Genomic DNA, 21,767 nt, shown 5'->3' on the forward strand with positions numbered 1-21,767 from the left:
GATCACAGCTGCCTCACTGTCAGTTTCCAGGTCTTCATGAGCAAAAGGGGGGCCATTTGCCATTGCAAATGGCTTTGTAGCCCAAAGCCTACACACATGGCCCTCATTAGTGAGGAAAGCCAGCAGAGGCTCACTCACCAAAAACCATGACCACAACTCAAACAAAGCCCAGCTTCAAGCTCCCAGTAGACAAAAGAGGCATGGCCTTACCTGACACTGTAGGAGACATGGAGAATGCCCAGGCTGTGTCGAGGCTTTGAAACAGCTGCAGGAACATCCTCTGGGGAACTCTGGGGGCCTCTGCTTACTTGGATCCACGAGGACTCCACAGGGACCAAAGATGGGAATTCACTCATGGCCAAGAGACAGCAGAGACAGGTGAATTTTTGGGCGCCCTGACTCTCCCTTGAGGAGCCTCAGTAGAGCCAGCAGCACACTGCCCTGCCTACTCTTCACCGGGCCCTGCAGTCCCTCCCCAGACCTTACCAGCAGCGGCACTGGGGTTTGGCCACAGATGCCATTATCTGATGTACCTTTGCCCAGAGCATGTGTACTATCTCAGCAGTGGGCAGAACACAGCCTGTGTTTGTAGGAGGGCTTGCCTGAGAATGCTGGGAGAGAGGCACGGTGAACTAGGGCCAGAGATTGATTGCCCAGCCCTGAGAGAGACCAAACACTGGTGCTGTCTGGTAGCAGCTAAGGTGGAAAGGAAGCTGCAGCAAAGCGGCACAGACACTGCTGGGCCTCATGGCTGAGGCCTCAGAGGAGAGAGGGTTCCGGAACAGGGCTGCGCCCCAGGATGCCTCCGTGAGTGATGGGCAGTCACTTCAATCATGGGGGGTGGGAGCAAATGGGACTTCCCCCACCCTCCTCCCGGGGAACTTTCTGTTTTAGCTCATCACCAGGACCACAAGCAGAGGGAGAATATGGCAGCAGAACTCTTTCCTGGGCATCAAAGGGCTGAGGACAAGGGATTCAGGGAAGAGGGTGGGTAGGGGCATCTGAAGTCACTTCCTGCACAGGGAAATGACATTCCTATTTGTGACTTGGGCTGATATAGCTTTTTCTCAATGAGACTCCAAAGCAGAAATGTGTTCATACATACAGGAGGCTCTGTAGTTTCTCCTTCATCTGTGAGTCAGTCAAAGTCAGGATCTCAGATGCAGAAAAATGAGATAGGATGGCAGGAAACTTTTATCGGAACATCAGAATAGAATTTATGCTCAACAGGTAGACACAAGACCCGAGAGAGAGCTGGAAGGGACAGAGAGCAGCCAGAGGGCTGAGAGGCTGGGGCACAAGTTCTCTACTCTTACCTCAAATGAGAAATGTTTACTTGAGAAATGGCCTTTAGCTACAATGCAGGTGTGGGTGGGATTTGAAGCAGGCGGCTAACGTGAAAGACAGAAAGGAAGCTGAGCCTACCACCTCACCTTGGCTCACCTTACTGTCTTTGCCTGTTGTGGGTAAGAAGGAGAGAAAGACAAGAAGGACTGAGGACTCCACACCCAACAGGGAAGGCCACAGGCCACCTAGTCTGGCCCTGAGTTGCTAGGACATGACTTCAGCCTGGCCCATTCCTAATCTATTCTGCAGCCATGACAAATAGCCAGTTCTGATTTGGGAATACAGCCAGTCTTTGCCAAGAAATGATTCCTAGGAGCTGTGACTGCAGTGCTCATAGCCTGATCAGGATATAAAATCAGTGGTGTCTTTGGGGACACTTTCTACCTAAAAGGTCTGACAATTCAGCCACCACAGCAGGTGATGCAAATTGCCCAAATCCAACATCCAGGAATGCCTGCTATTTCCAATTTCCTCTTCTCCAATCCTGTTACTCAAGCTTCCAAGTGACAATCTTCCCTCAACTTTTAAGGAACCTGGAACAAGAAAACAAGGGCTACATATCTTATGTCTAGATGTTTTAAAGTTATCAATCAAGCTAAAAACTGTTAAAAGATTTTGTTTTCTTATTTTGACATAACTTCCTCACAACCTAAAAGGCCAGGTATAAATTTAGAAATCCTAGGACCTTTTGGAGCAGTGGTTAGAATGGGGTGGCACAGGGGAACCGGCTTCCAGCCCAAGTTACAGCTTGCCCCCTTCTCTGCCCAATCCTGGCCCCACATGTGACTCACACACTCTTAGGTGGTCATGCCATCCACCCTCCCCACATTCTATTCACACTCCACAGACAAATGCCCTCTGGCCTGGGGTGCCTGGAGTGTCAAAAGTGCCCTTGGCCCACAGACTCCTCAGTCCACAGGGAAAAGCACAGCCAGAGGAAGACACATGGGGCCCGGTCCTCAGGGCAAAGATGTGTGAGATCAGTCTGACCATTTTAGTAAAGGCCCAGGCTCATCCCTTCAGCCAGGAACAAACCTGGCATGTTTCTGCCAGGTACTAAGTCCTCAGCACATCACTACTCACAATGGCATGAATTCCTCATCTTAGAATAAGGAACTTAGGCTCTGTGCTGAGTTCCCTTCTCATCCATGCTTATGACTCAGGAATTTGATCAGAAGTTAATACAAGGAGAAATTACAATGTAGCCCAGCAGAAGCCGAGCAGGTTACCTACGAAAAAAAAAAAAAAAAAAAACTGCTTTTGCTTTTTTTGGGCATCACCTGTCAGAAATTCAAGCGAATTTCTGTATGACTGACAGTCATACTGATTAAGATGTCAGCTGAATAGATATTTAAGTATTTGAAAAATACAGAGAATTTGTCAAAACCATCTGGGAGCCAAAAAATATTTCAAAATGGAACAGAGACCATCCTCAACCCAGCAATAAATGCTCTTCCTCTGAAGGTCACGCTGCCTGTGCAGATCCAGGAAGGTACAGTCCCTAGATGGTGGTTAAGGTCCCTGGCTGGCCTGCATCTACCTACTTAGCCTAGGGGGAGAGGTACTGCCCACCTACCCCTCAAGAGCAGAGAGCACCTTTCTCCTTTGATCTGTCTTCCCATTCCAACACCTCTTTCCCCAGGGCCCCAGCATCCTCCACCTTTTCAAAGCACTTATATGGAAAGTGGAACCCACTTGGGCATAAAATCACCTGCACCTAATACTCCAGACCCTAAAACATATGACCTCCTTTTCTTTCTTTTTTTTTTTTTTCTTTTTCTTATTGGAGTCCAATTTGCCAACATATATCACCCAGTGCTCATCCCATCAAGTGTCCCCCTCAGTGCCCATCACCCAGTCACCCCAACCCCCTGCCCACCTCCCTTTCCACTACCCCTTGTTCGTTTCCCAGAGTTAGGAGTCTCTCATGTTCTGTCATCCTCACTGACATTTTCACTCATTTTATCTCCTTTCCCCTTTATTCCCTTTCACTATTTTTTATATTCCCCAAATGAATGTTTGTCCTTCTCCAATTGACTAATTTCAGTCAGCACAATACCCTCCAGTTCCATCCATGTTGAAGCAAATGGTTGACCTCCTTTTCTTAAGCACCCCACCTGAAATCTAACTTGGGTAGCCTTTGGCTAGGTGTTTGTTCACAGAACCAATTTCTGAAATAATTCATATCTTACACCAATTGACTTCATATCCCTCCTACAGATATTTACTTTTTTTATAAGCAAACAAATAAGATGCATGTTAGCCCAAATGAGTCTCCCTGCTAAAATTTCTGATAGTTTAACAGAATTAAATGGAAAAACTAGGGATGCCTGGGTGGCTCAGTCAGTTAAGTGCCTGCCTTTGGCTCAAGTCATGATCCTAAGGTCCTGAAATTGAGCCCTGAGTCAGACTCCTTGTTCAGTGGGGAGCCTGCTTCTTTCTCACTCTCCCTCTGCCTGCCTCTCTCTCCTGCTGCTTATGCTCACAAATAAAATCTTAAAAAGGGGGAGGGGGTACTTGCCATGTGAGTGCTGGTGGAAGAAGTGGTGAGTGAGGGTCAGGTGCAGGGCTGACCTGCCTGGAATACAGCTGCCCTGGACCTCCCTCAGGAGAGATCTCCATCTCCATTTCTGAGAGCACAGACCTTGCACCTTCCTCCATCTCCACAGCCACCTCCTGCCTTGGAGGCATTGGTAGCTAAGGGGTGAGGTGGGAGTGGTAGTATTCTAGAGTTCTACTCATGGGCTTGCTCTCTCACTTAGAAAACATACTTTGAAATATTTCAGACATATCAGTTTATAGAGCAGTGAACTCTCATGTACCCACCAATAATTACCAAGAGCTCTGAAGCTTGATCCCCTAGCCTTCCCTTGTGCCCTTCTCTCTTGTATTCCTCTCTGTTCCCCAGAGATAGCCCTTCTGCTAAATTACATGTTCATCTTTCCTAGTTTTTTTTTTTTTGTATAATTTAGGATCTTTATGGTAATACTTCTAACATTAGACAAGATAAGTAGCTACAGTCTGCTGTTTCCATACTGCCCTGGAACTCTGGGGACTACTTGCTCATAACTGCTGCTGTGGACTATCACCTGTATTGCTCTCCCTCCACTTCCACTGGGCTTGAATATCCTTTCCAAGGACCTCTGAACTCCACCACTTCAGGGAAGTTTGACAGAGACTTTTGGGTGTTATTTTCACATAAGTCATAAGTCATTTTTTTTTAAGATTTTATTTATTTATCCATGACAGACACAGAGAGATGCAAAGAGAGAGGCAGAAACACAGGGAGAAGGAGAAACAGGCTCCATGCAGGGACCCCGACATGGGACTTGATCCCGGGTCTCCAGAATCACATCCTGGGCTGAAGGCGGCGCTAAACCGCTGAGCCACCCAGGCTGCCCCATAAGTCATTTTATATTCACGTAAAGCACAGATAGGGACTGTGTACAAAGTGTAAATATACCCTGCATGGATGCTTGAGGCCAGTGTGCCTCTACACCTGGCCTGTTTTGTTCCATCCTAACCACCTGTCCCATTCATTAAAACCTAAGCTTCTTTGCATGGTGACAGATGGTAACTACATGTATTGTACTGACCACTTTACAGTGTACACAAATATTGAATTGTTCTGTTGTATACCTGAAACTTATACGTTATATACCAATTTTACCTCAATAAAAAAAAAATCTAAGCTTTTCAGAGACCATTTTTGTCACATCCCAAACTCCAAGCCCGAAGCATGATGTGGGCTCCCAGTAATTACAGGATGCTTGCTTGCTTGGCTTGAGGAACACATCAGTGTGAGAATGGCAGCTCTGAGAGGAAAAGATTGGAGTCAACTGGAACTGTTAATAAATACACTTTTTTCTGCACTAAAAAACAAAAGAAAAATGTTATGCATTAAAAAATGGAAAACTTACTGAACATGTTCTTCTTTTGGGAGGCCTCAATGATTTAAATGATTAAACTGATAGAATAGAAGGAATTGAGATCTGCTGATGGCTAATAAGAAAGGTATCAGTTGATACCATGAAACACTGATTTGATGTACAAATATACCATCCCTCCAACAATAGCAACAAGATGATAATGATGACCATGATGATAATGGGGACTTTCTCTGAAATCTCCCAATAGCATTTTGAATGGGTTTGTTGTGCAAAACTCATTAGAATAATAGGCAGCTTTTCCAAGGATGATGTTGGAATTCCAAACATTGAGCATTAGCTTTTTGATAGCTATTTCCTCTCACATGCCAGGTAGGTGAAGTCTGTTTGGCATTAGGAGATAGTAAGCCAGAGGCAGGGAAGAAAAAGTTAAGGCCAACTCCCACTCAGGTCCCCCCAGAGCAAAGAAGTTCACAAAGCTCTCTCTCTAGTCCAGAGTCTGGGTCTCACCTACCGTAGGCTGCCTGAACAGGCTCCACCAACCTGCAATTGAGTTCTCTGGAGTCAAGAGCTGTGCTGGAGGGAAGCTCCAAAGCTCCCTCTGCAGGGAAGGAAAGATTTGCCCTCACTGATCCTATTTTCTCAAGAGCTCTTGGGCTCTATATGCCCAAAAGTCTTGTCTTGCCAATTCTGGATCTCAACCAAACTAGCTGCTTCTCTCACTTCTTTGGTCTTCTTCCTGTTTTCTCCTAAGTTCTTGGTAGCTTTTGAAGGAGGCCCTCACCTGTCATGTCTGCCAACAGGGACTCCAGGACAGCTTGTTCTCCTCCGAGAGTGACAACAGCCTATACTTCACATACGGTGGCCAGTCCAACACCTTGGAGGTCCGAGATCTCAGCTACCAGGTAGAAGCACATCTGAGGGCAAGGTGGGAGGAGTGGGCAGGGAAGGCCTAATGATACCCCAAGTGGAAGGTAAGGGTGAACCCACCTTGGGGGACCTCTGCCCCAAGTACAAAGGTCCAGGCCATGTTGATGCTTCAGGTGTTGAGTGAAAGTACAAGACTCCCCTCAACTACAAATACTGTAGCTGGAGACTGACAGGCTTAAGAGAATGAGACCTTTGTTAAAATATAAAACAAATTATGTAAACCTATGGAGAAAAAAAACTCTCAAACTTTTTTTTTAACTTCAGAAATAACTTTAGACTTTTGGGAAAGGTATAAAAATAGTACAAGTTTCCATATACCCTTTGTCCAACTTCCCCTAATGTTAACATCATGTATACTGGGGCAGCCCGGGTGGCTCAGCTTTGGTGCCGCCTTCAGCCCAGGATGTGATCCTGGAGACCCAGGATGGAATCCCACATTGGGCTCCCTGCATGGAGCCTGCTTCTCCCTCTGCCTGTCTCTCTGCCCCTCTCTCTCTCTCTCTCTGTGTTTCTCATGAATAGATAAATAAAATCTTTAAAACAAACAAACAGGGATCCATGGGTGGATCAGCAGTTCAGCGCCTGCCTTTGGCCCAGGGTGTGACCCTGGGGTCCCGGGATCGAGTCTCGCATCAGGCTCCCTGCATGGAGCCTGCTTCTCCCTCTGCCTGTGTCTCTGCTTTCTCATGAATAAATAAATAAAAATCTTAAAAAAAAATCTTGTATACCCAGAGCAAAACCATCCAAAATTAAGAAATTAACAATGCCATGACACCATTCACTAAATTACAGACTTCTTTCAGGTTTCAGTAGTTCTGTGTTTTGTTATTTGTTTTCAAAACATACTATCCCTGGAACTAAAACATCCAAAGTGCAAGGACCACTGGCTTTTCAGAGGCTTTCAGGGACTCCTTGGTCAGATTCAAAACTTCCATGTCCAAAAAAAAAACAAAAAAACAAAAAACACTTCCATGTCCCAGATCCTTGTGGGGGCAGACCCCAGGTGATCCAGATAGAACATGCTGAGGGCTGCAATGGTGAACCCCAGAGGCCCAACCCTGGCTTCCTGTAAATGTGAGTTAGGACAAGCTAAAGAGGCACACCATAATCTTCTCTGCTTGTCACTTGTTAGCTGTGTGACCTTGAAAAAGATTTACACAATACCTTATACATAGTAAACACTTAAAAACATTTTTAGTAAATTACTATTGTTAAGTGAAGACATTGTTTTGCTTTATATTTTCTTTTCTGTTCTATTGTACATGCTTCCCATGTCTTCACTTCAAACTTGGAAGTGGCAGCTTCAGGTTCCCAGCATCGTGGGGAACCTATGTAGGGGCCCCTCAGTCCTGTTTTGTACCAGCAGGAGGATGTCTGCTGTACAGAGGTGAACAGAAGTTGCTGAAACCCTATGATCACTCAGCTCTCTGAGGAATCTTCCAATGACTCCCCACAGGTGGACATGGATTCCCAGGTGCCTTGGTTTAAGAAGCTAGCTCAGTTCAAGATGCCTTGGACATCTCACAAGGATTCTCGTGAGCTGGGCATTCAAAACCTGAGCTTCAAAGTGAGGAGTGGACAGATGCTGGCCATCATTGGGAGCTCAGGTACCACTAAGGGTAAACAGTGAGACATTGAGTTCCATCTCTCCTGGAAAGCAGAATGATCCCTCAGACAGAGGGATGCTTCTCACAGAACCCTTTGCTGATAAGTAGAATAGCACAGCAGAGTGGGTGAGAGCACAGGATCTGGGTCAGGCAGACCTGGTTCAAATCCCAAAACCTCCATTTACTAGTTCTCAGGTAGTCACCATCATTATGAATTACAGCCAGGGCTTAGTTAATACCTATATTGAGACAAGGTAACAACCTTTACAAGATCATAAGGCAGCTTCAAAATTGAGTGTTCTTTTTGGGGGAGGGGAGGGATTCCTCTACCACCAGGGACTTTCATTCATTTTTGCCCCAGGATCCAGTAGGCACAGCCCTCTCCACAGCTCCCACTTCTTAGAGAGCCCCTCATCTTAGTGCAGCCTTCAACCTCCTGCAAAGATCCAGATTCTGGGAGTGCTTCAGAGTCACTAAACTATACAAGCCAAACTTAAAATTATACGATGCCAGAGGTGAAAGGGGACTTGGAAGAACAAAATTTACCTTCTCCAATGTATTCTTTCTTTCTCTTTACCAGTTTGGAAGCCTCTTTAAAGGAGAGCTTTTAAATTATCAGTATTTTAAGTAATCAATATTTCTAGAGTGTCCTCCTGCCTCCCCTCAATACATGCACACCTTCAATTAACAGACGGGGAGACTAAAGTCTAGAGAAAGTGAGTGATTCACTTAAGGACATATATTTAATGCAGAGCTAGATCTAGAACTTTAGTCTTCTGATCCTCAGATCAGGGCGTTTCTCTCTCACATGGTATTAGAATGCTTTATACCTTTTAATTAATCATTTCCAGAAGTAGAGATTACTGAACTTTTGAACATCTCCAAATTTTTAGTCTTCGGACAGGGAAATTCCATTTATTGTCTAACCAAAGAGCAAATGAGATAATGTGTGTCAATGCACTTTGTAACTTAAATAACACCCACAGGTCAAGTTCTGCCCGCTTTTGACCCTGCCTCTGCAATTCTGATCTACACAAGAAAACAGGAGACATTCATAGGCCAACTTTGTTTTTGTAACTCCTCTTGGCTTTTCTTGTTATATCTGCTTTTTCTTCATGAGCTGAGAATTTGAGGGATATGTGGACCCTGTGGAGGCACTTCCACAAAGTCTTAGAGTCATCACAATGAATACTCGCTACACATGACCCTACATTAGTATTCCTGAAGGAAGTGAAGTCCAGAGAGACTGAGCAGTCTCCAGGACTTCTGACTCTAGGTTCAATGTTGTTTAGCTTCAGGTTTACTAGGCTGAAATTATTTAAATGATTTCTTTTTAACATTTATTTATTTCAGAGGGAGAGAGAGAGAGAGAGAGAGAGAGAAGAGGGTGTGAGCGAAGGGAGGGGGAGAATCCTCAAGAAAACTCCCCACTGAGCATAGAGCCTACTACCATGGGGGTCAATCCCAGGACCCTGAGATCATGACCTGAGCCGAAATCAAGAGTCCACTGCTTAACGGACTGAGCCACCTAGATGCCCCTCAATAATTTCTTAGAAAGATTTATCAGGGATACCTGGGTGGCTCAGTGGTTGAGCGTCTGCCTTCAGCTGAGGGCATGATTCCAGGGTCCTGGGATCGAGTCCTGTAGGGAGTCTGTTTCTCCCTCTGCCTCTGTGTGTGTCACTCATGAAAAAATATATAAAATCTTTAAAAATATATTTTTTAAAAAAGGAAGATTTGTCAATTATGCTTCCTATGGCTTTTACTCTACTTAACAAAGAATGAAACAAAGAATAAATGAACATTCATAATTTATAAAATATAAATTAAAACAGCACCACTTTGGCTACTTCTGTAGAATCAGCAGTAGTGACAAAGGTGTTTTCCAATGAATGCATTTGCTGAATTGGAGACTCCTGCCACTTTATAAGGCTCTTGAATGTGCTTGGTGTTTTCTCCTGGCTCACCTGGCTCATAGAAAGTGTGTCAGTTGCACTACTTAGTCTCCACTGAAAAGGCCATCCATTACTCTCATAAAGTGTTGTTTAGGAAATGTAGCCTTCCCACTTCTGATTGGGAATCCCACTGTACCTATGAATGTTGACAAAGTCCCCAGCTATCTCAGAGCCTGGATCTGATGATGTCTGAGGCTGGGTAGGGAACAGGACCAGAGCCCTCCCCTCTGCTTCTTTCCCAGCTGGTTTGCTCCACTTTCATTCTCAGGAACCTTGAATAAGGTGTACCTGGGAGGCAGCAGGCAGGTCCCTTTCCACTGTGAGAGCTTCTGGGCTTCTTGAGTTTTGTTTTTTGCACTAGAGGCATAGGGCTTCTTGCAGGAAGCATGTGTGTATGGAAAGGAGGGGTGGTTACATTTGAGTACTGGCACTTTCCTTATTTGAAAACAAGTTGCAAAATTTGCTTTCTGAAAGAAATTGAAGAAACCAGACTCTTACTTGGGGGAACTGGACAGATCCTCATCCCTAGCTGTTTGCAAGGTGTTCTCACAGCTGCAGCCAAATTGGCATTCACAGCTTAAATGGCTGTCAAAAAGTCTCATCGAATGCTTCTGGAAACCTGATCCAATCTGACACTTTCCCAAATCGATAGCAATGGCTGTCACTCAGAGGTGGATGGTGTTAACTTATGGCAACAGATCACTTTTTCTAGAGACAGTAAAAAGTACCACTGATAAAAATAAGAGAAAGACAAGTGTAGTATATAATCACATACACATGTAGTATACACATGTATACTGTGTTTAGTTTTTAAATTATGACATCTATTACTTCTCTATTTTTTCTCCTGATTTCTGAAAATTCCAGTTTTGCATTTTTAAAAAACACCCTGTGAGGTCAAGCCCCTCATGGGTCTCCTCGCTCAGCTGGCTGCTTGAGATTCTCTCCCTCTCCTTCTGCCACTCCTTTCTCGCCTTCTCTCTAAAAATAAATAAATATATTTTTTAAAACCCTATTAATTGGGTGGCTCAGTGGTTTAGCACTGCCTTCAGCTCAGGGAGTGATCCTGGAGTCCCTGAATCGAGTCCCACATCGGGCTCCCCTCAGGGAGCCTGCTTCTCCCTCTGCCTGTGTCTCTGCCTCTCTCTCTGTGTGTCTCTCATGAATGAATAAATAAAATCTTTAAAAAAAATTTAAAAACTCTATTAATTAAAAAAAAAAAAACTATTAATTCTCCAAAATTAGTCCTTCCCATAATGCCAGCTTCTGAGCCAAACAAATGCTGCTGGCATATTTACCACCCCAAAACAGTTAAGCTTCAGGGTGCAATTAACACCGGGCTTGCTTGGGAGAGAAAGGGACTTACTAGAGGTGGAAGGGGGCATTTGCTCCAGGCACAGCCAGGGCCACAACTCCGGCCGTTGTCACGCAGCCTCTGGCTCACCGGCTTGAACCCTCAGTGTCAACGTGCTTCTAGCTCCCCACCCGCGCTCAAGCTGGCTGTGGGTAAAAGGTCTAGAGCTGCAGGTGCTGGGTCCAAGAGCTGTGCCACTTTCCCTAGAGGCGGGTCACTTCTGCGAGGAGCGAGCAGTCTAGGGTGGCTGGAGAGTCGTGGGCTGCGGCGGCTTCCAGGCTGGGCCTCGCAGCTCTGCTTTCAGGACGTCTCTGGTGGCTTCGCAGGCTGTGGGAGAGCCTCTCTGCTGGACGTGATCACCGGGAGGGACCATGGCGGCAAAATTAAGTCAGGCCAAATCTGGATCAACGGGAAGCCCAGCTCGCCTCAGGTGGTGAGGAAGTATGTGGCCCACGTGCGCCAGCACGACCAGCTGCTCCCCAACCTAACCGTCCGCGAGACCCTGGCTTTTGTTGCCCAGCTGCGCCTGCCCAGAACCTTCTCCCAGGCTCAGCGTGACCAAAGGGTAACTAACTCCCTGACCCTGGGGACCCCAAGAAGCCACGCCACCCTTCCCCGCCGTGCCGCGGCGCCCAGCCCACCATCCGTCCCGCCCCACACTCGGCCTTACCTCGGGCCGCCTTTAAACTCCGCAGCCCTCCGGAAGCCGCCCGCCCCGGCCAGTCCCCTCCACCGCACAGGGCAAAATGCGTGAGGGGCGTCCAGCTGCTTTCCTGTCCCGCGTGGGCAGGCAGCCCCGCCGTCCTGTCCCCAAGTCGCAGTCACGTTCCCAACGTGGCGCCGGGCTCTGTGCGTGGGAGCCCCTCAGGGCGCACGGACTGAACGTGGGAACACACACCTCGCGGGGCAGGGAAGGCGGCGGCGCGAGCCCGACGGGCAGCCGCTTCGCGCCGGGAGGCCAACACCCGCGCCTGGCGCGTGGCCGGAAGTCAGGCGCGTGGCCGGAAGCCAGGCCCGTCGCCGGAAGCCAGGCCCGTCGCCGGAAGCCAGGCGCGTGGCCGGAAGCCAGGCGCGTGGCCAGGCGTGTAAACCCCAGCTCCCCTACCGCGCCCCCCGCAGGTGGACGACGTGATCGCCGAGCTGCGCCTGCGCCAATGCGCCAACACGCGCGTGGGCAATGCGTACGTGCGGGGCGTGTCGGGGGGCGAGCGGCGCAGAGTCAGCATCGGGGTGCAGCTCCTGTGGAACCCAGGTGAGGGCGCGGGCTGAGGGGAGGGGAGCTGCGTCGCCCACCTGGACGGACGCGGGGCAGCCTGAGTCCCCGCGGGCCGACCGGGCCTTTCTCTCCGCTGGGAAGGAATCCTCATTCTGGATGAGCCCACGTCGGGGCTTGACAGCTTCACAGCCCACAACCTGGTGAAAACCCTGTCCCGGCTGGCCAAAGGCAACCGGTTGGTGCTCGTCTCCCTCCACCAGCCTCGGTCGGACATCTTCAGGCTGTTTGATCTGGTCCTCCTGATGACGTCCGGCACCACCATCTACTTGGGGGCAGCCCAGCACATGGTGCAGTACTTCGCAGGCGTCGGCCACCCCTGCCCTCGCTACAGCAACCCTGCCGACTTCTACGGTGAGGCTGCAGGCAGCGCCCGCACCTGCCCAGCCCCGCGGGGGCCTGGTGGGGAGACTCAGGAGGGAAACTCCCAGAGGCTTCCGGGGAGCAGGACCTCGGAGGGAGCCGGGCAGAGCGGGCTGCAGCGCACGGGTCACTTTGCCAAGTATCAGATGCTGGAAACGGAGGGCCTGACGGAAGCAGCTTCTGACGTAGCCACCGTCCTGTGCACCATAGATGAGAAGCCTGTAAGAATTCCAGTAGCTGGAGGAGATAGAATCCAAGAGGGTTTGGATTAGTTTCCAGAGTTGTGGTCTTTATTCAGACTCGGTAGGGAAACCTAGGATACCTAAGGTCAGGAGGCCACTGGGAAATCTTAAAGCTGTGCCCTGGTGCCCCCATAGAGGCAGGGACCTGGAGGCACTGGGTGGTTGAGGGGGCCCCAGGGCACAGGGAGCTCAGGGCCATTTGGAGGTACTGGTCAACGAACCTCTAGATATGAAAATTTCTCTGTCAGCACCAGAGAGGCCTTCCTACATGGGGTTCTGAGTTCTCAGCATATACCCCTGAGGGGAAGGTAAGCCAGTTCCTTCATTCCTGGGGAGACAGTTGTCTTTACAGGTGTCTGGCCTGAAAGCGGATGCCTGGATCCTGAATGCTGAGGAGTGCTGTGGCTGCTTGCTGGCCGGGCCACACACCTTCACCAGTGCCAGGGGAAGCGGTAGTTATGGCTTGTCCAGTACGTCACCTGGAGCCCCAGCCTTCCTTCCAAGATGGCTCAGTGTAGCAAGGGCCTCACCAATGACCATGACGACAGGGACCATGTCCTTGAGGGCGGACACTGGGCCCAAAGGCACCAAGCTCTCTCACCCTCACAGCCCTGCCAGGGTCATCTCTGTCCCTACAGATGAGAATACCAAATCTGAAGAGTTAAACTCCTTGCACAGAACTTGCAAGGCACAAAAGTAGGACTCCCAACCAGGGTATCTGGCTCCCTCCCTGACTCCTGGCCCTGGGCTTACATCCTCCTCCTGGCATCCAACGTCCAGCCCTCCTCCAGGAGGATAGGCCGCTCTCTCCAGCCTGCCAATCCTTGCAGTATGCACTCACACTGTCTGAACTCACACAGAGGGTACCTTCAACCTGGCCACAGGGAGCAATAGGCAATAACCCCAGAGGGGGGTTTACCAGGAGGCAAATGTCCACAACAGACCTGAAAAAAACTTTTTCTTTATACTTTTTGCCTTTTTTTTTTTTTTTTTGGTGTGTTGCGGGGGTGGCTCTTGTCTACCACCTTCCAGTCTTCGGTACAGGACCTGCAGTACTCAGAGATTCTGGTGTCCTGAGCTGCAGCCCTGAATGCTGAGGAGGCTTGTTGCATTCTACAAGACTCCTCCTAGACCTTATCCTGTCTTGGGACATGTCATGAAAATGACAAGAGAGAAGAGGCAGAGGTTAAGAGGAGGAATAGAGGGAGGTGAGCCATCTCTGGACTAGAGTAAAGCTGGGCTCAGGAGGGCCCTGGCTATGACTGGGTAGGTGTGTCTATGTGACACTGTGGGAGCCCCATGAGAGTAGAGCTGTGGCTGGGGCTGCCAGATGTTCCCCACAAGTAACATGGAGGTGGGTGCAGAGCAGCCTGGTTCTCCAGCTGGTCATGGCAGCTCCCTCTTCTGGAGGGCAGTGACACAGTGACAACTCTACTTAGAATTGTCCAGGCACTGGCACCCTCCAGCCAAAACATTTTCCCCTTTGAGGGAGGCTGTTTGGGGAGCCAAATTACTAATCTAGAGTGAGAACTAGAATTTCTGGGTGCCCAGACTGCCCAACCACCTCGCAGCCAGCCCACCTTCTCCCTGTGGGCAAGCATACCTGGAAGCTGAGTCCTCATCACAAGCTTCTTAAATGGCCTGAGTTGGAGTCAGGGCATAACTGTGCCATGACCTTGGGCTCTAAAAGGCCAATGCCTTCTGTTCTGTCCTAGACATGTCCCCATAATGAGACTGGATGTGGATGAGGGCTCACAGGGCTTCTGGTGTTAACCCTTCTCCTACAGCAGGCTTTCCCTGAAGTGGATGTGGCCAGGCCCAGCAGGGAAAGCCAGCCCTAGGTGTTTCTCTGCTTCTTCTGCTGTTCATGACTTCATGGTTCACTCTCAGAGGGTGGGGAGCATGTCCTGGAGTCCCTAAGAGCTGACCAGCATTGTGAACCGGCCTTGCATCAAGCTCCTCACTTGCAAGCAGGTGCAGAGACCATGGCCACCCATGGCCCCACATCCTCTCTTTACAGTGGACTTGACTAGCATTGACAGGCGAAGCAGAGAGCATGAAGTGGCCACCAGGGAGAAGGCTCAGTCCCTTGCGGCCTTGTTTCGAGAAAAAGTTCGTGGCTCCGATGACTTTCTGTGGAGAGCGGAAGAAAGGGAGCTGGGTGAGGGTACTTGTCTGGAGAGGTAAGGCAGGTGAGGGTGGCTCTGGGTGCAGAACTCCTTGCAGAAGACCACCATCGCCACAACCCATGACACGTCTGTTTCTTGACAGCCGGGCCCTCCCCCAGGACACCGACCAGCCTCCGACTCCCACTGAGCTGCCTGGCCCTGTGCAGCAGTTTACCATGCTGATCCGGTAAGTATCTGCCATTTCTTCCCACTACCACCAGCCCTACCCCAGAAGTCTTTATTATATCAAATTAAGTCTTTTCTATCTAAAGTGAATTTGAAAGAGATAGCAAGAGGTAGACTCATTTTTAAAAAAACTGGTGTCACCAAGACTAGCACTAGCCCTCTGTGCAATACAGGACACTCTTGTTTTTATTCTTTAAACAAAATCAAAATGTCCTTATTGGCCAGATGATCGGAGAAATTACATAGGCTTGTGGAGAACTCAGATAATACAGGAGAAGCTTAAGTGGAAAGGGAAGATTTCCTGTCACACCAGCCCTCAAGGAAACCAGACCCAAGTGTTTAGTGTGAGTCTTTCTAGGTATTCCCATGCACACAAGCATTTTAGGGCATAGATAGGATCATACTCTTACTATTGTTCTGTAACCATTTTTTTGGTTTTGGTCTCATATAGAATAGGCCTCTACCTCTCATCTGGGTAGGTCCCCCTCAGCATTCCAGTCTAGCCATAGCTGTTTTCCCTGCTAAGTGCATATTGATGGTCTGATTTTTTTTTCAGGATTTTGCTATGACAAGTAATGGTGCAATAACTATCCTTGTATGTATGTCTTTATGTACTGGATTGGTTGTTTCCTTAGGGTAATGTCTTTAAATAAAATTGCACACTGATACGTTGACAATAACGTGAATTATTTATGTATATCTAGTGTGAGACACATACTTTCATCAATGATCTCATTTGAGCCTCATCCTTGTGAGAGAGTAGTGCTAGTCCATTTTATAGATGAGAAAAATGAGACTTACAGAGATTGACATTGTTAATGTCACAGGGCTGGTGTATGTTGTTCCCTTGGCACCTCTTTTGTTTTCTAAGTCGTCAGATTTTTAATGACTTCCGAGACCTGCCAACTCTCCTCATCCGTGGAGCAGAGGCCTGCCTGATGTCCTTGATCATTGGGTTCCTCTATTATGGCCATGGGACCATCAAGCTCTCCCTCATGGACACAGCTGCCCTCTTGTTCATGATTGGAGCTCTCATCCCTTTCAACGTGATCCTGGATGTCATTGCCAAATGTGAGTATGGCTTGCTCTCTGTAACTCACACTTGGAACAGCCAGAGGACCATAGGATACATCACCTTTCTGAGCTGATCCAAAGCTGACCTCTGTTCCTCCAAACTTCTGGGGAGAATAGGTTTGCTGAATGGTTTCACCATGATTGCAAAATAAAAGGTGATGATTGTTTTTAAAGTTCGTACATTAATATTAGTATGCAAATGAAAGACGATTACCCAGGAGTCTTAGGCATTCCTATTATAACAGGAATTATACTTGACAGCAATGCACAAGTCAGAGAATTACAAACGTCTATATTAGGATGGTTTAACTCTGCCTGCTTTTTAAAAATAGAAGACATTTAGGCAATATGACTATTTATAATTGTACTAAGACTCAAAAACAAACACTAAAAATTAATGTCATTTTCATTCTCCTTTTCTCCCTTTTGTTAGGTCACTCAGAGAGGGCAATGCTTTACTATGAACTAGAAGATGGACTGTACACTGCTGGTCCATATTTCTTTACCAAGGTGACTGGTCAGGGCTGAGAGCAAGTGACAAGGTGGGGGATGGGTAGACAAAGTCACACTGCATTGACAGAAGCTCCTGAGAAGTATTTTGCTGAACCAGGGGACCGTGCATCATCTGTGGTTATAGATATCATATTTCCTAGGGGAGTTTCAGAGACTTGATATTTGAAAATATTTACCTAAAGACCAGGACTGTGGATGAGGAATGACACTTTCCTGGTCAGCAGAAACCAAAAAAAGAGAGAAAGACAGACAGACAGGAAGGAAGGAAAGAAAGAGGGAGGGAAGAAGGAAGGAAAGAAAGAAAGTGGGAAACATCCAGCATACTCCCCTTTCAGATCTCATGACATCTCCAGGAAGCAGGTCAGCAACTATTACTATACTTATTTCCAGGATGCAAAGGCTCAGAGAGGTTATGCAGCTGTCTCAAAGCCCCACACCTATTAGGTCTGGGCAGGCAGGGCGGGAACTAGAAACAAGAAAACAGATACCTTACTGCAGTTTTCACCCGGCTACACTGGCCCCCCTGGGGGAAATGACTCTAACTGTCCCAGAGGGAGCACATGGCATCTGCAGGGAGCAACCAGCAAGGAGAGCTCATGTTCCAGGGTCCCACACCTACTGCCCTTCCTGCTGCAGGCTGATAATCAGTGGGAGGGAAGATTGGCATCACAGAGGATTACTTATCTTTAAACACTTAAAGAACAATGATAGTGAAGGCATTAGTTCCACATCCTTGCAAGGGCTATTCTTTGCAGATCCTAGGGGAGCTTCCAGAGCACTGTGTCTACATCATGATCTGTGGGATGCCTACCTACTGGCTGGCCAACCTGCGCCCAGGCCTTGAGCCCTTTCTGCTGCACCTTCTGCTGGTGTGGCTAGTGGTCTTCTACTGTAGGATCATGGCCCTGGGTGTTGCTGCTCTGCTCCCCACATTCCATACATCCTCCTTCGTTGGCAACGCTCTCTACAACTCCTTCTACCTCACCGGGGGCTTCATGATAAGCTTGGACAACCTGTGGACAGGTAAGGCCTGCTCCCCTCCCCTGGTCAAGCTTTTTAAGGCCTTCTGGGGCTGGATGAAGCCCGCTTTCACCTGGGGATGAGAATCCACGATTGATTGATTGATTGATTTTATTTATTGGGTGGCCCTGGGTGGCTTAGAGGTTTGGCACCGCCTTCACCCCGGGGCCTGATCCCCGGATCGAGTCCCACATCAGGCTCCCTGCTTGGAGCCTGCTTCTCCCTCTGCCTGTGTCTCTGCCTCTCTCTCTCTCTCTCTCTGTGTCTCTCATTAATAAATAAATAAGCTCCATGCTGGGAGCCTAATGTGGGACCTGATCCCAGGACCCTGTGATCCTGCCCTGAGGCAAAGGCAGAGGCTCAACCGCTGAGCCATCCAAGCGTCCCTAAAACTCACTATTTAGATCCAAGTTAAGCCTGGTTTTTCTGGGTCCTGCTTGTCAAAGAAATGAGTCCATGGGAGAATACAGATGGCAGGCACCTCCTTATAATCCCCTAGCTGATAACCTGGAGGTCACCCTTGACTTCCCTCACTCTCCACGTTCACCAGTGTGCCAGGTCAGTTCTGCTCCCTACATCTTTCTGAAATATCCCCCTTGCCTGATCCCTCAGGCCTTATCTTGTCGTCTGGTCTTAGCCCACTGCAGTGGTCTATGTGAGCCTTGTCCTTCCACTTCTCTCTTGACCCTCGCCCATGGAGTGGTGCTTTGTAAGGTACAAATCCATGTCACTGCATTTCTTAAGCCCTCTGGGGTGGCTACTGCCCCCACCTCACTCTTCTGAAGTCCCCAACACATTCCATACACTCATCTCAGAGCCTGTGTGGCTGGCTCTTCTCTGTCCACCCCTGCCCCTGCTTCTATGGCTGCTCTCTTCTCCTTGGCCTTTCCTGACCAGCCCGGCTGGGCTTGTTCTTTTCTCCTGTTCCTGGCACCGTGATACTACCTTGGGGTCAGGGCACAGACTCAAATTGCGGCTGTACCTCCATGAAGCTGAGCATATGCTGGGACACACAATAAATTACTCTCTCAAATTGTTATTCATAAAACTTGGTGACCCCCGAGCCACCTGGCCCTTCCACTTCAGACCATGTCCCAGGGTTTCACTCTGGTCCTTTCACCCTCTCCCTGCCCCCTGACACCTCAGGGACCTTGCTTCCCTTGGATCAGAGTCACTGGGGCCCTGGTGTCCAGGAGTGTTTCCCAGTGGGCGGGTGATTAGCCTTTGTGAATAACATGGATCTCTGTCTTCAGTGCCCGCTTGGATTTCCAAAGTCTCCTTTCTCCGCTGGTGTTTTGAAGGGCTGATGCAGATTCAGTTTAAAGGGCACACTTACCACATGGTGGTTGGCAACTTCACCATCCCTATTCCAGGAGATGTAGTAAGTAGCTGAGGCCTCCAACTCTAAATAGATAACATTCATCTGAATGTTTTCTTACTGAGTTCACTGATGTCTGTATCCCCAGATCCTCACTTCCATGGGCCTGAACTCGCATCCACTCTACGCCATCTACTTAATCCTCATTGGCATCGGTGGTGGCTTCATGATCCTGTACTATGTGGCCCTAAGGTTCATCAAACAGAAATCATATCAAGACTGGTGATTCATGCCCAGGCTCCTGCCTGCTGATGGGGACTTGAGAAGACTTCAACTGCACTCCTCTCCTTCCTCTCAAGGAGGCCCCCATCCCTGGTACCAGGAGGACAGCACAGGGAACTCAGTGACACCAGCCCTCAATGTTGCAGTGGCGCAGGCTGGCCACAGGATGGCAGTAGAATAAAGACAGTAGAAAGGCATTTCTGATCACTGGCCAGAGTTTTGGGATTCCTGGGAAAGTGACAACGGAACTTAGGGACACCTACAATGTTGCTAATTTATTTCCTTTTCATGTATATTTATATAGGCAACTCAGTGCAGGATGAGAGCAAGTTAGGTATGAATTGAGTAGGCTATGCAAGAACTCCTGGATCCAGAGGAAACGATATTGCCTAGCGAAATGTTTGGTCTCATCTTCCGGGACTCCCAAACTCTGTGTTAAGTCATTCTCAATACAGAAAATGACCTTAGACATACCAGTGAGATGCCATCCTTTCTTTTTGTGTGGGATTATGGGCTCCAAAAGCCAAATGGAACAATTAAAAATTTGTTGAACATCTGTATACCAAGTATAGCTCATAATGCTTTGTTTATGTGGATGACGGTATATAATTCTCAACCCTTTGAGGTGGGTGGTATCCCATTTTATAGATGAGGAAACCAGGTAAAAATTCAGTAAGGTCACTAATATGTAAGGTCACATGTCTGTCATGTGGTGGAGTCATATGGGGGTCAGAAAGCTTTGGAAGCCTTAGGAGTTGGAGGGCAAAAGGCAAGTCCTGAGCCACCGTACAGCTTGGAATTCCAGGAAGGCTCCAGAAGATGAAGATGGCTGTAGAGGCTGTTCTTGGCTCAGCCAGGCCTCTTGGAGTTGCATCTCACTGGCCCTAGCTGGGTCTAAGGACCAGCCTGAACCTTTCACGGTGGCTAGGGTATGGGATAGGTCATCCCCAGGTTGCATGCTTCATTGCCTGAGCACTGAGGACCGTCAGACCCAAAAATGGTACACAGGGGAGCAGATTATTCCCAAAGGAACCACCAGAGTCTGGGACCAAAAAAGGAGAGAGGTGAGTGTTTGGGAGGCAAACAATAAATGAACGTCTAAGGTTCCCTACGCCCTTCCTGTTGCTCCAGACAGGCAATTAGGACCTTACCTGGGAGCTGGTTAGGCAGAGTCAGTCTCCCACCCCACCCACCTGAATCCAAATCTGCATTTTTAGAAGATCCCCAGGTGATACGTGTACCTGAGTTTGAGCAGCAGTGCTCTAGCACACTGCCCTTTTACACACAGCCATGAAACTTAGGGTACTTCCGATGCTACATTGTAACATGGCATATTGTGACATGGTTACATTGCTACCATCCAAAGGGCAGGCCCAACTCAAGATTCAGTAATTGTTCTGACAAGGTCCTTCATAGCAAAAAGGATCAAGCAGATCTAGTTGTCCATTCTCTTTGATCTTCGTTTTAGAACGGTCCTCAATTTTCCTTGACCTTTTTGACATTGACACTTGAAGATTTTGCAGAAAAGCTCTCAATTTGGGTTTGGTATATTTTCATGATGGAACTCAGATCAGAAATTTAATGGGATATCACAGGGATTTCCTTTGGCAGACACGTCACAGAAGTGACACACCCTTCTCGCTGAATCCTGTGGTGAAGATTGCAGTTTGTCCTGTACTGAAGGTGTGCACTCGGCTCCCTTGACACAAGGCATGTCTGCTGAGCCTCTCCACAACCGAGTCCCTTCTTTGGTAATTCATAAGCATTTTGTAGATAGGTGCTTTGAAACAATGTAAGTTACCTATTGCTCACTAAGCCTCCATTTATTCATTTTTTAGTTTACATCAATATAAAATTGTAGTTTCCTGTTTTATTCAATGGGTATAACCCCTTAATATCATTATTAATTTTTATGTTCAAATCATCCCTGATTTGGCCCTGGGTGCCCATTCAAGTGGACCTCTGCATCTTTTGATCTGTCTCCATATTGTGTGAACACTCACAAAAAAGTGTTTCAGGCTCATCTTGTACTTTTCCACTCCCAGTCCTTAGACCCAGTGCTTAGAAAAGCAGACATTTCTTTAAAAAATCTTGGATTTTTTTAAGTGAAAAATGGTATTTAGAAACCAAGATCTGAGTGATTAGTCTGCTCATTGCTACTGGGGCATCACTACCCCCAGGCCCTCTCAGGAGACAAAGTTCAGAATGCATACATATGTACACAGGTCTGCATGTGTGTGTACATGTG

At 48.0% G+C, this 21,767-nt stretch overlaps 2 protein-coding genes across 7 annotated transcripts in view; one reads left to right on the top strand and one right to left on the bottom strand.

Moving 5' to 3' along the window:
• ABCG5 (ATP binding cassette subfamily G member 5) overlaps positions 1–12,000 on the bottom strand; it is a 49,846-nt gene extending 37,846 nt beyond the window's left edge. For 2 of the 6 annotated variants that reach the window (XR_013389425.1, XM_077915233.1), the window contains exons 1-3: positions 11,751–12,000; positions 11,093–11,479; positions 211–1,880 (exon numbers count right to left, since the gene is read on the bottom strand). Coding sequence is in view for 4 of the 6 variants with exons in the window: in XM_077915233.1 (XP_077771359.1) it covers positions 211–356 (146 nt within the window). In the remaining 2 variants the exon portion in view is untranslated. Of the gene's footprint in view, positions 1–210; positions 1,881–2,430; positions 3,130–11,092; positions 11,646–11,750 lie in introns of those variants that run through there. The other 4 variants (XR_013389424.1, XM_077915230.1, XM_077915231.1 and 1 more) reach the window with 4 other exon arrangements.
• ABCG8 (ATP binding cassette subfamily G member 8) lies at positions 665–20,085 on the top strand. Its single transcript, XM_077915228.1, has 13 exons — positions 665–807; positions 6,038–6,139; positions 7,621–7,771; positions 11,407–11,645; positions 12,200–12,332; positions 12,438–12,707; positions 14,979–15,141; positions 15,230–15,313; positions 16,184–16,383; positions 16,820–16,896; positions 17,655–17,922; positions 19,173–19,300; positions 19,386–20,085. The coding sequence occupies exons 1-13, from the start codon at positions 748–750 to the stop codon at positions 19,521–19,523; spliced, it is 2,013 nt and encodes a 670-aa protein (XP_077771354.1). The 5' UTR covers positions 665–747; the 3' UTR covers positions 19,524–20,085.
• The last annotated feature ends 1,682 nt before the right edge of the window (positions 20,086–21,767 follow it).

Source organism: Canis aureus, chromosome 11 (genome assembly GCF_053574225.1).
Source record: "Canis aureus isolate CA01 chromosome 11, VMU_Caureus_v.1.0, whole genome shotgun sequence".
In the NCBI taxonomy this organism is placed as follows: Eukaryota; Metazoa; Chordata; class Mammalia; order Carnivora; family Canidae; genus Canis; species Canis aureus.

Excerpts from the sequence above, each read along its gene's own strand:
- ABCG8 (XM_077915228.1), top strand. The coding sequence starts at position 748 with ATGGCTGAGGCCTCAGAGGAGAGAGGGTTCCGGAACAGGGCTGCGCCC. Across the intron at positions 808-6,037 it reads CTGCGCCCCAGGATGCCTCC|GGACTCCAGGACAGCTTGTT; the intron begins GTGAGTGATGGG and ends GTCTGCCAACAG. Across the intron at positions 7,772-11,406 it reads GGCCATCATTGGGAGCTCAG|GCTGTGGGAGAGCCTCTCTG; the intron begins GTACCACTAAGG and ends GTGGCTTCGCAG.